Source organism: Chlamydomonas reinhardtii, chromosome 14 (assembly GCF_000002595.2).
Source record: "Chlamydomonas reinhardtii strain CC-503 cw92 mt+ chromosome 14, whole genome shotgun sequence".
Classification (NCBI taxonomy): domain Eukaryota; kingdom Viridiplantae; phylum Chlorophyta; class Chlorophyceae; order Chlamydomonadales; family Chlamydomonadaceae; genus Chlamydomonas; species Chlamydomonas reinhardtii.
In genome coordinates this window covers 2,769,118-2,781,170 of record NC_057017.1, presented here as the reverse complement: position 1 = coordinate 2,781,170, position 12,053 = coordinate 2,769,118, and the positions used below count along the sequence as shown (strand labels likewise).

The following is a 12,053-nucleotide window of genomic DNA, read 5'->3' as shown; positions in this document are numbered from 1 at the left end:
GGAGGGGAGGGGAGGGGAGGGGAGGGAGAAGCCATACTACTCGCACAGGAGGAGGCAAGAGGGGGATGCAGGCGGCATCGATGGGGCACCGGTCCCAACAACAGTATAAACAGAAACCGGATTTGATGATTCCCACCCAATCCCAACCCCAAACCCACGCCCCCCAACAACTTTTGTAAACACGCGTGCCCTGCCTCCTTCCCCCCTTCCATGCACACAGGTGCGGCGCAGCGGGCGGCCGTCCCTGGTGGTTCTGGCGCTGGCGGGTGTGATGGGGGCCGGGTGCCTGAGCGTGGGCGTGTTCGGACTCAAGCAGGCGGTAGAGGACCTGGAGGCGGGCAAGATTGGCTTCACAGGCATTTGCATGGCGCGCTGAAGGATGTGGAGGTTTGTGGGGTTTGTAAGGTTTGTAAGGTTTGGGTTGGGGGGTTGGGAGCTTGGGAATAGTTGGTTGGGGGGTTAGGGGGGCGGGGGCGGGGAGGCCTGGGTTGAGCGGAGACGATGAGCGGGGAGTAGGTGTGCAGTGGGAGTGACGGTGTGAGCAGCTGTTGGGGTGTGTGCGAGTGGCAGTGCAGGTGTGTGTGGTGCGCTGGGGTGCGTATGGGAGCAGCGGGGTGAGGGCGGTGGCACGGTGGGGAACAGGAGGGCGGGATGTTGTGGTGTTGTGATGTTGCGGTGTGTGGTGTGCGTGGTGGCAGCTGCAATGTTTGTGGACCGCGTGTCATCAAGCCCGCATGTTCTGCGGCCTCGATTTTGCATGCGTGTAGGTTTGCACGAAATCAAAAGATGACGGAAGGGTGCAGGTGTGAACTGTGAAGTCGGGCCGTTGGCGCCTATAGCATGTGGGGCGAGAGGCGTGGACATGGGTGTGTTGATGGTGTTCATTCAGTTCTCTGACAGGATGCGTGGCTTCACATTCGTCGTCTAGGCGCCTCCGCAACAGTGGCCCAATGTTATTGCTTTTACGACCGCTGCGAGCTGCCAGAATTCAGTCTAGGAAAACACGGTCTGTGTACGGTACGGCATCCATCCGGGTCGCTAGTCGCTGGTCCTACCCAAGCAAAGTCCTTAAGTCCCGCCCAAGGGCCCGCCCCACGTTGCTCCCCCTGCCCGGGCACAACAAAGGGCACGTATGGTACCCGTGCTGCATCCACATGTATGCGCGCACACACACACACATGCGTGACATTCCATAAGGGCGAGATGCAGGCAGGGGTGCGACCATCTCAAGCTTTGCTTCGTTACATTTTAGAGGGCCGATGTAACCGCACCTTCTACCCAAAACTACCCTACGGTTCGTGCCCCTACCCGGCCAAACGTGGGCTGGGGACGTTGGCAACCTGACGTGGCCGCCCATACTTCGCCAGGGCCTTAATAACACAGGCCAGCACACCACTGCCGCAGCAACCTGCCGTTGCAAACTGCTTGCCATCTGCTGGGGTCTGGGAATCTTCCCCGCCCTGGCCGCCGACCTACGACTGCCCACACACCTCATCCCGGAATCACCCTGCACTCTGCGGGATTTCACCAACTAGCCTTCACACTGTCCCATCGCACGCCTGCTGCACTCTCTGCCTGAGTCCGCTGCTGCCAACAGCCCTTCCCCCACCAGCTGCACCTTAAGGAAATTCACCAACCTGCCTTCACCCTGTCCCATCACAGATGACCGCACCAGGCTCGCTCACGCCCACCGCGGCCGCCGCTTGTGCATGGGTGTGTGATGGGACAGGGTGCAAGGCAGGTTGGCGAGGTCCCGTAGGTAGGGAGGGCGAGGTCCCGCGGCCGCCGCTTGTGCATGGGTACCGTAGGTATAGCCGCCGGCAGATGGCGCTGTATGCACGTCACAGACAACAGCATCCTTTAATGACTCAAAGCGGTAATATCTCCCTCCCCTCCGTCACAAGCGGCATGCATTGGGCAGGTACCAGCCAAGTACAGCTGGGTAGGGTAAGCACAAGCGCCCGGTGTCTTTCAGTGGGTCGGATTGGGGGCCGTGCTCTTTCAGAAAGATCAAGATACGAGCCCTGCTCAATCACAAGAGAGGGGATATCCAAAGCTGCCTGTACGGCCATGGGTACCGTAACTCGCGCTTTACTGAGTCCAAGTGTACCAGTGTCGCTCCAGTCTCGCGCTTTACTGAGTCCAAGTGTACCAGTGTCGCTCCAGTCTCGCGCTTTACTCAGTCCAAGTGCACCAGCCGGCAAGCCTCGCGGCTTGCCCCTCGCCCCTGACGCGCTCCCTTAGTTCCAGTCTCGCGCTTCCCTAACGGTCAGTTTGTTTACCATGAATACAACAAACGAATAATGAGCGCCATCGTCCAGTTGCTGTACGGCACCACACCCCGTACCGCGACTGGCATATCATCAGTGCGCTTTGCTCAACTGGAATCCGAGCGCTTATCTGTGGCGCACTGCCTGACTCGCTGCGTCAAAGAAGCCCCAGACAAATGTCCTGTGCCGATGCCCTGTTGTGCTATGAGCATGTGAGTGCGCGCGCCCCGCCATATCACAAGGACACACATCTAATCTACCGGTAAAATTCTGTCAGCCGCTATTTGTTCTGGACCTTCCGACACAACATCTAGTCCAAATCCAACTCAAAGCTCGCTCCCGAAGCTAGCACCACTACATGAGCATGAGCATGAGCATTTACATGGGTTCGAGTCCATGTGGCCCCACTAACTCCTTTGAGTCCGGGGGCACGCACCATCTGCATGGGAGTTTCGGGACCCTCGACATTTTTGCAACAATTCCTGCTTCTCACACCCCTCCTCAAATAATGCCGGCACGATGTTGCTGCTGCACTCAATCAGGCATATCGATACAGGCAATAATCCCCTGCAGGCCAGGTTCGAGTTACACTGCAGTCCTAGTAGCTCCAGTAGCTGCTTGCTACATCCACATGCTATGAATATGATGCCGCTGCCGTTTGCTTTTCCCTCAGCTCTGTTAACGTTGTCAGGTCGTGCTGCTTGACCCGGACCGGCACATCATGGACACGTGCCTGCTGACAGGTACGGAGGCCACACACTCAGCAGCAGCCTGCTGCGTTGGGTGGCGCAGGTGTAGGGCACTGCCACTGCCTGCTGACATACACTCAGCGGGGGTCACAACTGGTTGGGATGCTGCTGCTGCTGCTGCAGCCGCTGCTGCAGCCGCCGCTTGCTGCAGCCACTGTTACTGCTGCAGCCGCCGCTACTGCAGGTGCCAGGGTTGCCGAAGGTGCTGCTGCTGCTGCTGCTGCTGCTGCTGGCGCCCCAGCAGAGCTCGCCATGCCTGCTGTTGCTGCTGTTGTTGTTGCTGCTGCGGCTGTTGTTGCAGCAGCTGCTGTTGTTGCTGTTGCTGCAGGCCGCCGCCATGGGCCATGAGTTGCGCATGGAGCCTTTGAGTTGCGCGCCTCACCTGCTCCTCCAGCTCATGCTGCCCCGCTGCGGGCACGCCCCTGGCCGCCGTCGCCGCCGCAGCTGCGGCAGCTTGCACCACAGCAGCCTGCTCCGGCATCCCCCAGCTCCGGCACTGGTGTGTGCCGCCAGCATGGTGGTGACTCTGCAGCGGCGGCGCCACCGCCGCCAGCTGCACCGCCAGCGGTGCCCCGGCTGCGCCGGCGCCGGCAGGAGCAGCAGTGACTGGCAGGCCGGGGGGGCCCTCTAGCAGGCCGATCACAGGCGGCGCGGCTGCTGGCAACGCCGCGGCCCCCGCGGCTGCTTCCAGCTCCGCCCCTGCGGCCGGCTGCATGAGCCCCGCTGCCTGCAGCTGGGGGCACAGCGTCCGCATCAGCTTGAGGGCGTTGGACTGCAGCTGCGACTGCAGCTGCCGCACCTCGGCCTCAAGCTCCGCCACCCGAGCCCTTGTCGACTGCAACAGTTGCTCGCTCGCCGTGGCCGCATTCCTATCCGCAGCCGCCACGGCGTGAAAAACAGCCCTCAGCTCTGCCTCGCAGTTCTCCCGCACCGACGCGTTCTCTGCTGCAAGCCGCTGCTCGAGCTCGGTGCGGCTTGCTGCGGCCTCCTGAGCCTGGCTTGCTAGCTGTCGCCGCAGCTCCTGCTCCACCCCCGCAGTGCGCCGTGCCTCGGCCTGCGCTGCCACCACCCGCCGATGAAGCTCGGTGGTTTGCGCCTGCACGATCTTTATTATTGTGGAATTGGACGTGAGCTCCGACCGAGCTTGCTGCAGCGCCGTCTGCAGCTGTGCTATCGCCGCAGAGCGCGACGCAATGGTTGCCTGCGCCTCCTGCAGCTGCTGCCGAAGGTCCGCCGCACCAGACTGCGCCTCCAGTACCTGCCTCGTCGTGGCCGCTGCCGCAGCGGCAAGCTCAGTCCGCACACCGTCGAGCTGCTGCTGCAGTAAAGCAACTTCCGCCGAGCGCGCTGCTGCCTGCTCCTCCAACACCGCCACGCGCGCGGCGTGTGCAGCCGTTGCAGCTGTTGCCGCGTCTGCCAACTCCTTAGCCGCCTGAGCGGCAGCCCTAGCGGCCGCTGAGGTTGCCATCGCTCCCGAAGCGCTCTCCTGACTGGCAGCCAATTGAGCACGTACGGCGTCCACCTGTGCGCACTGCTCCTGACCGGCGGCGGCAGTAGCCTGGATCTTTTGCCGGAGCTCTGTGCCCCCAGCCTGCCCCATCCGGATCGCCGCCTCAGTAGCGCGTTTTGCCGATGCCAGGTCCGCGCGCAGCGACTCGACCTCGGCTTGGGCCGCCGCGGCGGCAGCGCGCGCCTGGGCGAGCTGCTGCACTGTGGCATCTGCAGCTGCTTGCTGCTGCGCCTCTCGAATTTGCGTGGCGGCAAGCTCAGCCCGTAGGCCGTCGAGCTGCTGCTGCAGCTGAGCGACCTCCGCCGAGTGCGCCGCTGCTGTCTCAGACTCCCGGTGCGCCGCGTTAGCAGCTGCTGCCGCCTCCTCCTGCTGCGCCGCGACAGATGCAGCCGCTGCCTGCTGCTGCACCGCCGCCTCCCGCGCCTGTATGCGCCGGGTGATGGATCAAGCCATGTGGGCAAGAATACAGGAGTGCAGCGCAGCAACCAAGCAGGACACGCATTAACTACTAGCGCGATAGTGCTGAATGTGAGGCTTGATATAGCGGGGTACAGATAGCAGGTCGGCAACGGAGTTGAGGGCGTTGTGGCGCCGGAGGCTGGAAGGCCTGGGCGTGAAGTGCTATTTCCAAACCCGCGCGCTGCGCCCGCCTGCGCGTCGCACCAATCGCGCCGCACCCAGACCACCGCCGCAGCAAGACGGCTGCACCGCGGTTACCCGTTCACCTATTTTTTCTTGAAGCTGTATGTCCTGAAGACGCGCTGCCCTCATGCCCCGGGCGCCCGGCCCGGCGCTTGCGCCACACGCACACCCAACGCCATGCAATCGCGAGACGAACCGTGTTTCCAACGCACCTGTGCCAGTTCTTGTTGCAGCCGCGCTTCCGCCCTGTCCAGCCGCTGCTGCAACTCCTGCACCTGCGCGACTGCAGCCTGCCTGTCCCGACGCAGCTGCGCCCTCCCGGTCTGCACCTGCGCCTCTAGCTCATGCACACGGGCAGCCGCGTGCTCGGACCCTGCAGCCTGCAGTTGCACCCGCAGCTCAGCAAGCAACCCTTCGGCCTCCCCAGCCGCTGCGGCCGCTGCAGCTGCAGCCGCCGCAGCCTCCTCCTGCTGCTGCTGCGCCTCCCGTTGCAGCTGTGCCACCTGCGCGGTAAGGGCGTCAGCGGCGGCTGCCAGCTCGGAGCGCTGCTGCTCGGCTGCAGCTGCACCCGCACGTTCGTCCGCCAGCTGCCGCTTCACCTCCTCCGTGGTCGCGGCAGCGGCCTTGGCCGCCGTCGCAGCGGCAGCCGCCTGCGCACGCGCTGACTCCAGCTGCTGCTGTGCTGACTCCAGCTCCGCCTTCTGCTGCTCCAATGCTTTGGCCGCAGCCGCGGCCGCCTTGCCCTGCTGCTGCTGCAGCTCCGCTTGCAAGGCAGCCAGCTGAGCGCGCAGCGCATCTTCCTCCGCCTCCTTCTTTGCCGCCTCAGCCTTGGCAGATTTGCGGGCCGCTGCCAGCTCGCCAGCAGCGGTCGCGGCAGCGGCCTTAGCCGCCGTCGCAGCGGCAGCCGCCTCCGCACGCGCTGACTCCAGCTGCTGCTGTGCTGACTCCAGCTCCGCCGCTTTGGTCGCGGCCGCGGCCGCCTTGCCCTGCTGCTGCTGCAGCTCCTCTTGCAGGGCAGCCAGCTGAGCGCGCAGCGCATCTTCCTCCGCCTCCTTCTTTGCCGCCTCAGCCTTGGCAGATTTGCGGGCCGCTGCCAGCTCGCCAGCAGCGGTCGCGGCAGCGGCCTTAGCCGCCGTCGCAGCGGCAGCCGCCTCCGCACGCGCTGACTCCAGCTGCTGCTGTGCTGACTCCAGCTCCGCCTTCTGCTGCTCCAATGCTTTGGCCGCAGCCGCGGCCGCCTTGCCCTGCTGCTGCTGCAGCTCCGCTTGCAAGGCAGCCAGCTGAGCGCGCAGCGCATCTTCCTCCGCCTCCTTCTTTGCCGCCTCAGCCTTGGCAGATTTGCGGGCCGCTGCCAGCTCGCCAGCAGCGGTCGCGGCAGCGGCCTTAGCTGCCGTCGCAGCATCAGCCGCCTCCGCACGCGCTGACTCCAGCTGCTGCTGTGCTGATTCCAGCTCCGCCTTCTGCTGCTCCAATGCTTTGGCCGCGGCCGCGGCTGCCTTGCCCTGCTGCTGCTGCAGCTCCGCTTGCAGGGCGGCCAGCTGAGCGCGCAGCGCATCTACCTCCACCTCCTTCTTTGCCGCCTGGGACTGGGCAGCCTTGACCGACGCTGCAGCGGCGGTAGAGGCCTCGTGTAACCACGCCAGCTCCTGCTTGAACTTGGCCGCCTCAGTCTTGGCAGATTTGCGGGCCGCTGCCAGCTCGCCGGCAGCGGTCGCGGCAGCGGCCTCAGCCGCCGTCGCAGCATCAGCCGCCTCCGCACGCGCTGACTCCAGCTGCTGCTGCACTGCCTCTACCTCGGCCTGTCGCTCCTGCAATGCTTTGGCCGCGGCCGCGGCTGCTTTGCCCTGCTGCCGCTGCAGGCCAGCCAGCTGAGCGCGCAGCGCTTCGGCCTGTGTTGCAGCTGCTTCCTTGTCTACCTCCATAGCGCGGCGTGTCGCAGCAAGCTCCCGCTTCAACATCCGTGACTCCTTTGCTGCTGCCTCAGCTGCCCGCTTAGCCTCCGCCAGCTCCGATGCAGCCGCCCCGTCAGCCGCCTGAGATGCCTCGGCAGCAGCAGCCGAAGCAGCCGCCGCCTCCTCGCGAGCGCCCTCCAGCTGCTGCTGCAGGTCGGCCAGCTGCTGCTGCGCCGCCTCCAGCGCCGCCTGATGCTCAGCAGCCGCGGCAGCGCCGGCTGCCCGCGCCTTCTTGTGGCGCTTGTCGAGCTGCTCCAGCTCGTCACGCACTGCGCCGACCTGGGCATCTGCATCTGCCGCCGCGGCCTCAGCTGCAGCCCGCGCTGCACGCGCCTCAGACACCTGCGCCTTCAAATCTTCCATACATCGCCACCCCGCCTGCACCTGCTTGCGCAGGTCCACCGCAGTCGCCGCCTTCTGCTCTAGCTGCTGCCGGATGCTGTCCAGCGACGAACGCGCCTCCGCAAGCTGCTGCTCTGCCACCTTAGCCCGGCCCTCTGCTGCCGCCGCGTGGGTTTCTGCCAAGCGCCGGATCTGACGTTGCGCCGCCACCGCCTCTTCCAGCTCTTGGCGGTGCCGGGTGGCGGCAGCGGCAGCATCCCGCTCCGCTTGCCGCCGCGCGGCAGCCACCGCCGCCTTAGCAGCCAGCTGCTCGGCCTCCAGCTCTGCCTGCAGCCTCTGCACCTCTGCTGCCTGTCGCTTCAGGCGCACGCTGCGGGACTGGTTGGTGCTCTTCAGCTTCCCCACCTCCTCCTCCAGCTGCCCCACCATTGTGTCGGCGGCCTTGCGCCGCTCCCTCTCCAGCCGCAGCCGCGAGCGCACCTCGCCCAGCTTCTTCTGGGCTGCCCCGAGTGCAGCGGCCGCGGCCGCTGCAGCGGCTGCTGTCTTGGTGTCGGCGGAGTCCGACTCGTCAGCAGGCACCTGAGGAGGGGACTGCGCTGCCTGCTGGTGGCCGTCACCTGAACCCTCGCCGTTATCGAAAGCATCATCGTAATCAGCGACTGCGATGCCATTGATATCGATGTCGTCGCTGCTGCTGTCGCCGGCATTGCTGCCTCCGCCGTCGCTGCCTGCCTCGTCGTCGCTGACTTCGTCATCGCTGTCGGCGTCACTGCCGTCGTCATCGTCGCTGCTGCCGTCATCGTCGCTGCTGCCGTCATCGTCGCTGCTGCCGTCATCGTCGCTGCTGCCGTCATCGTCGCTGCCTCGCTCCTGTTGATTTCGGGAGGAACAGATAGGCATGGAAGGAAGGTGAGCGGACAGAGAGGCAGAAGCTTGGTGTGGCGCTGACATGGCTGGCAAGGCCGGCGGGTGGGGGCGCCCAGATGTACGTGCAAGCACAACGCATATGGCAGCCAGCAGCGCCTGCATTACTATGTGCATGCGTGCATGGGCGTCCCACCGTGCTGAAATTACAAGTTGTGCGTCATAATGGACAGTATGCCGGCACGCACGGCAACCTGCTGGTGCGCGGCGGCGGCAGCTAGTATGGTATGCGGTTTCTGAACGACCGCCCTACAACCCTTGCAAGTCACATGATTCTGAACGAAGCCCAACGTCGTTTCGTCTGCATCCCGCTGTCCCCGACCAACCAACACCCGTGTAACGTGCATCCAGCCCACGGCGTCCCTGTGCGCCGCCCACGCCCTCCCCTCCCCTCCCACCAACCAACCACCCCAGACCCACCTGCCCGGGTCCGGCGTTGTCCGTCCGCTGCCGCTTGCAGTCGCGGTGACCGCTGCGCTCTCGATCGCCGCCAGCGGTGCTGGCGCCACGGGGACGGCCGCGGTTATTCCTGCGGCCGTCAAGGATCTCGCCCTGGTTGTCCAGGTTGCCCAGCACCCCGCGGAAGCACCACTCCTCCCCCCCGTCTTTTATAGTGGCCACAAGGTTGCGCTGGCCTTTGGTGCCCACGATGGTTTCCGAGGTGCGGGTGCGCACGAAGCGCTTCTCGTATATGATGCGCTCGGGCTTGAAGCGCAGCCCCCGGAACGTGTAGCCGCTGGAGATGTACTGCTTCACGTTGGCCCAGGCCGGGTCGGCGTTGAGCTGCTTAAGAAACTCCTCGCTGGAGTGCTTCTTGCTTATGCCGCCCTGCTTCCGCTGCTGATTGCAGAACACCAGTCCGTGCTCGGCGCTGACCCCGGCGCAGGCTGGGTGGAAATGTTTTGGGCATTTCGTGGCACAGTCCTCAGTCAGGAAGCAGCACTGCTTCAATTGGCCTAGGCTGATGTTATCAGGCCCAACGGCATCATCGGGCCTGCCACAAACTGCGCATAGCAGGGCCATTCCTCCCCCCGCAAGCCGCCGGGCTCGCGGCGGCTAGCCCAGCACGCAGATTTTAATCGTTATGGGTTTCTAGCGCATTGGACACATGGGTAGTGCGCGTACATACGAACTCCTACTTATCATATAAAGCAAGTTGAGTGCTCACTACCACTCAGGCTGTGCATGTAGTAAGCACATAATATTGTGCCAAATAAATATGACTGTTAGGGACGAGTCAAGCCTTGCGCTACTTCAGGGTCGGGCCAGGGCCCGAGCGAGAAGGGTTCCCTGCTTTTGCATCCTGATTATGGGTGCGTAGTTGTCCTTGAACTGCTGCAGTATACGTGTGGCTTGGATGGGCGCGCATCTGTAAGGCGAAACGAGTGTCCACAGTTCACGACGACTCCAAAAGCGGGGTCGATTCTCCAGAGCGCGACATCAGTGTAAAATTCGCATTGCGCTTATTACAAAAATGCATGTATATCAAGCATTCGGGCACGCCTCGTCGCCTCCCCCCCCCCCCCCCCGTCCTGTACACCGCACAACCGCGATGTAACTCGGTCGGCCTCCTATGACGCGCTCCAGACGTTTGTGACTTTGGGTATCAGGCCAAAGGGTTGGGACACTGTGCCGTCTGCGCATCCTTTCATCTCTCGGGCTGTTGGTGAAGGCATGGTATTGCGCTTGCCGTATGACGCTGATTCCCCGCCTCCCTCGCCGTGAGAGGTTGTCAGAGGCTGGTGGCTTTGTGTGTGGGCAGGACGCACGTGTGGGCGACCGTTCTAGTGCCTGGACGCTTGCGCCCTGGTTAGTGCGTGCGCTGTGCGTGTGTGCTGCGGCCTGGACGATTCCCGGCCTGTGCCTAGGCTTCTGGCGTTGAGGGCTTGAGGCACAGCGGTGGGGTTCTGGCGGGTTGAGGCTTGGCTAGGACTCACTGTGCGCCGAGTCACACGGACTTTGACCGTAGGAGGGTTTGCAGCAAAGTCGGGGTTGGTGGACGGAGTCAAGTTGGGCCCTGATAGCATGTGATGGCTCGGCGTGTTCGGGTGCCAGGACTGTCCCCTCTGTTACATCCGCATTTATAGCACGCAGACGACATTGCCGACCATATGCACAATGCTACAGCTGAAGAATACAGCTGCGCCATCACGTCGGTAGTTTGAGTGCACGACAGACATGTTAGATGCCCCAGCACAGTGGCCGTGTCGGAGGGAGGCCCAAGCCGCGCCAGCCAGTTACGATCCCAGCTGTCAGAGTCACAGGCCAACCCGATCAGGTCGCACCACACAAGCAGCACACGACCAGGTGCCAACTCCAGCACGGTTAGGCAAATGTTGGAGGCAGGACATGCTTGGGGCCCCGAGGCACCAGGCGCTTCGTGCGCAGCGCTCGTATTGTCGTGTCATTCTGCCGGCTTTGCACGGCGCCGCCACCGGTCACACCTTCTCGTTACTTGGTGGCTGCAGGATAGGCCGACCGGCGCCTCCGCAGGCTGCCCGTGCAGCGCGCTCGATAACCGGTATCCGAGGCTTGCGGAGCCGGCGGCTGTCTCCTCGCCTAACTAGTCCGTTTGGCAGCTCAGCTGACGGTGATGCGTGGTTGCTAGGCTAGAGTGACGTTGCTATGCGCCTGCGCGCCTAGACTTGGCTGCAACCCGAAGACGCCCCAACAGATGACTTCCGGAACCCAGTGCGCTGTCCACCAGAGTTCGTTACAGACGTCGATCCGTTGTTGGTGCACATAAGAGTAAACCTATGCACAGTTGGGAGTGACGAGAAAGCAGCGCCGGTACAGGCCGGCGCTGCGCCCTTATAGCCGGGCGACAGCCTCATCCCGCTGCATGGCACGAACTAACCCCCACAACCATGGCACGGTTAGCCCCTGCTGCCGGCGAAATGCCATGCCGGCATAATGGCGCGACAGTATCTTCCTTCGTTCGGAACGAAATTTGCCCAAAAAGGCCTCTGGCGGACGAATTTTTTTATCTTGACTTGGAATTTCGGCCAAAACGCACTTGATCTTGGGGGGTCTTTCGGCAAACAGACGAAGACATTTTTTTTTTGGGATTTCGGCCACTTGTGGCCAAGGACAGGGGGTTCCAGCAGCTACTCCACGGCCGAAACCTGCGTGGCATATGGTAAGAAGGCTCAAAGGGCTGTATCTATGGGTGTTGACGGCGGGAGACAGGGGTTCCCCTGGCGGGAGAGTGAGGTTGGGTCGGCGGGAAGCAGGGGAGGAGTGGGCGTGTCGTGTCGGTGTCGACATCGATCGTGCGGGTCGGGGGCGGAGCCCCCGGAAAAAGTTGGCTCGCCCCCCAAAGGGGGGCGACAGCCGTAGTCCTCGGCAAGAACCTTACATTAGGGTTGTTTGTAGTTGTTACTATTTCACCAAGTCCTGTAGGGAATAGAGGCTGTAACGGAGTATTTGCCAAGTGCAAAAACCCTTGAAGGCATGCGACACAGAAAAACTAGTATGTAAAGTGCACCGTCCAGGCCATGAGGCCACCGCCGCTCAAAGAGCCGCTCAAAAGCCATAAGAGCCAAAGTCAAGCTAAAAGCAAAAGCCACAAAGCGGAATCAACAAAATCCGTGCCCTGCCTGTGCCGTGTCGTCCCTGTCTCCTCCTGCCTCCCCCTGCCCACGCCCCTGCCTCCTGTCGCGTC

General features: G+C 63.3%; 2 protein-coding genes across 2 annotated transcripts in view; one reads left to right on the top strand and one right to left on the bottom strand.

Annotated features, from left to right (window-relative positions):
- CHLRE_14g627251v5 (uncharacterized protein) overlaps positions 1–998 on the top strand; it is a 7,446-nt gene extending 6,448 nt beyond the window's left edge. The window contains exon 9 of the mRNA XM_043070302.1: positions 221–998. Coding sequence (XP_042916975.1) covers positions 221–376 — 156 coding nt within the window. The 3' untranslated portion in view covers positions 377–998. The remainder of the gene's footprint in view (positions 1–220) is intronic.
- A 231-nt stretch (positions 999–1,229) lies between these two features.
- CHLRE_14g627200v5 (uncharacterized protein) lies at positions 1,230–10,042 on the bottom strand. Its single transcript, XM_043070301.1, has 3 exons — positions 8,810–10,042; positions 5,384–8,335; positions 1,230–4,952 (listed from the first exon to the last, which is right to left on the bottom strand). The coding sequence occupies exons 1-3, from the start codon at positions 9,410–9,412 to the stop codon at positions 3,195–3,197; spliced, it is 5,313 nt and encodes a 1,770-aa protein (XP_042916974.1). The 5' UTR covers positions 9,413–10,042; the 3' UTR covers positions 1,230–3,194.
- Positions 10,043–12,053: the final 2,011 nt, after the last annotated feature.

Excerpts from the sequence above, each read along its gene's own strand:
- CHLRE_14g627200v5 (XM_043070301.1), bottom strand. The coding sequence starts at position 9,412 with ATGGCCCTGCTATGCGCAGTTTGTGGCAGGCCCGATGATGCCGTTGGG. Across the intron at positions 8,336-8,809 it reads ACAACGCCGGACCCGGGCAG|GAGCGAGGCAGCGACGATGA; the intron begins GTGGGTCTGGGG and ends CGAAATCAACAG. Across the intron at positions 4,953-5,383 it reads TGCAACAAGAACTGGCACAG|GCGCGGGAGGCGGCGGTGCA; the intron begins GTGCGTTGGAAA and ends CGGCGCATACAG.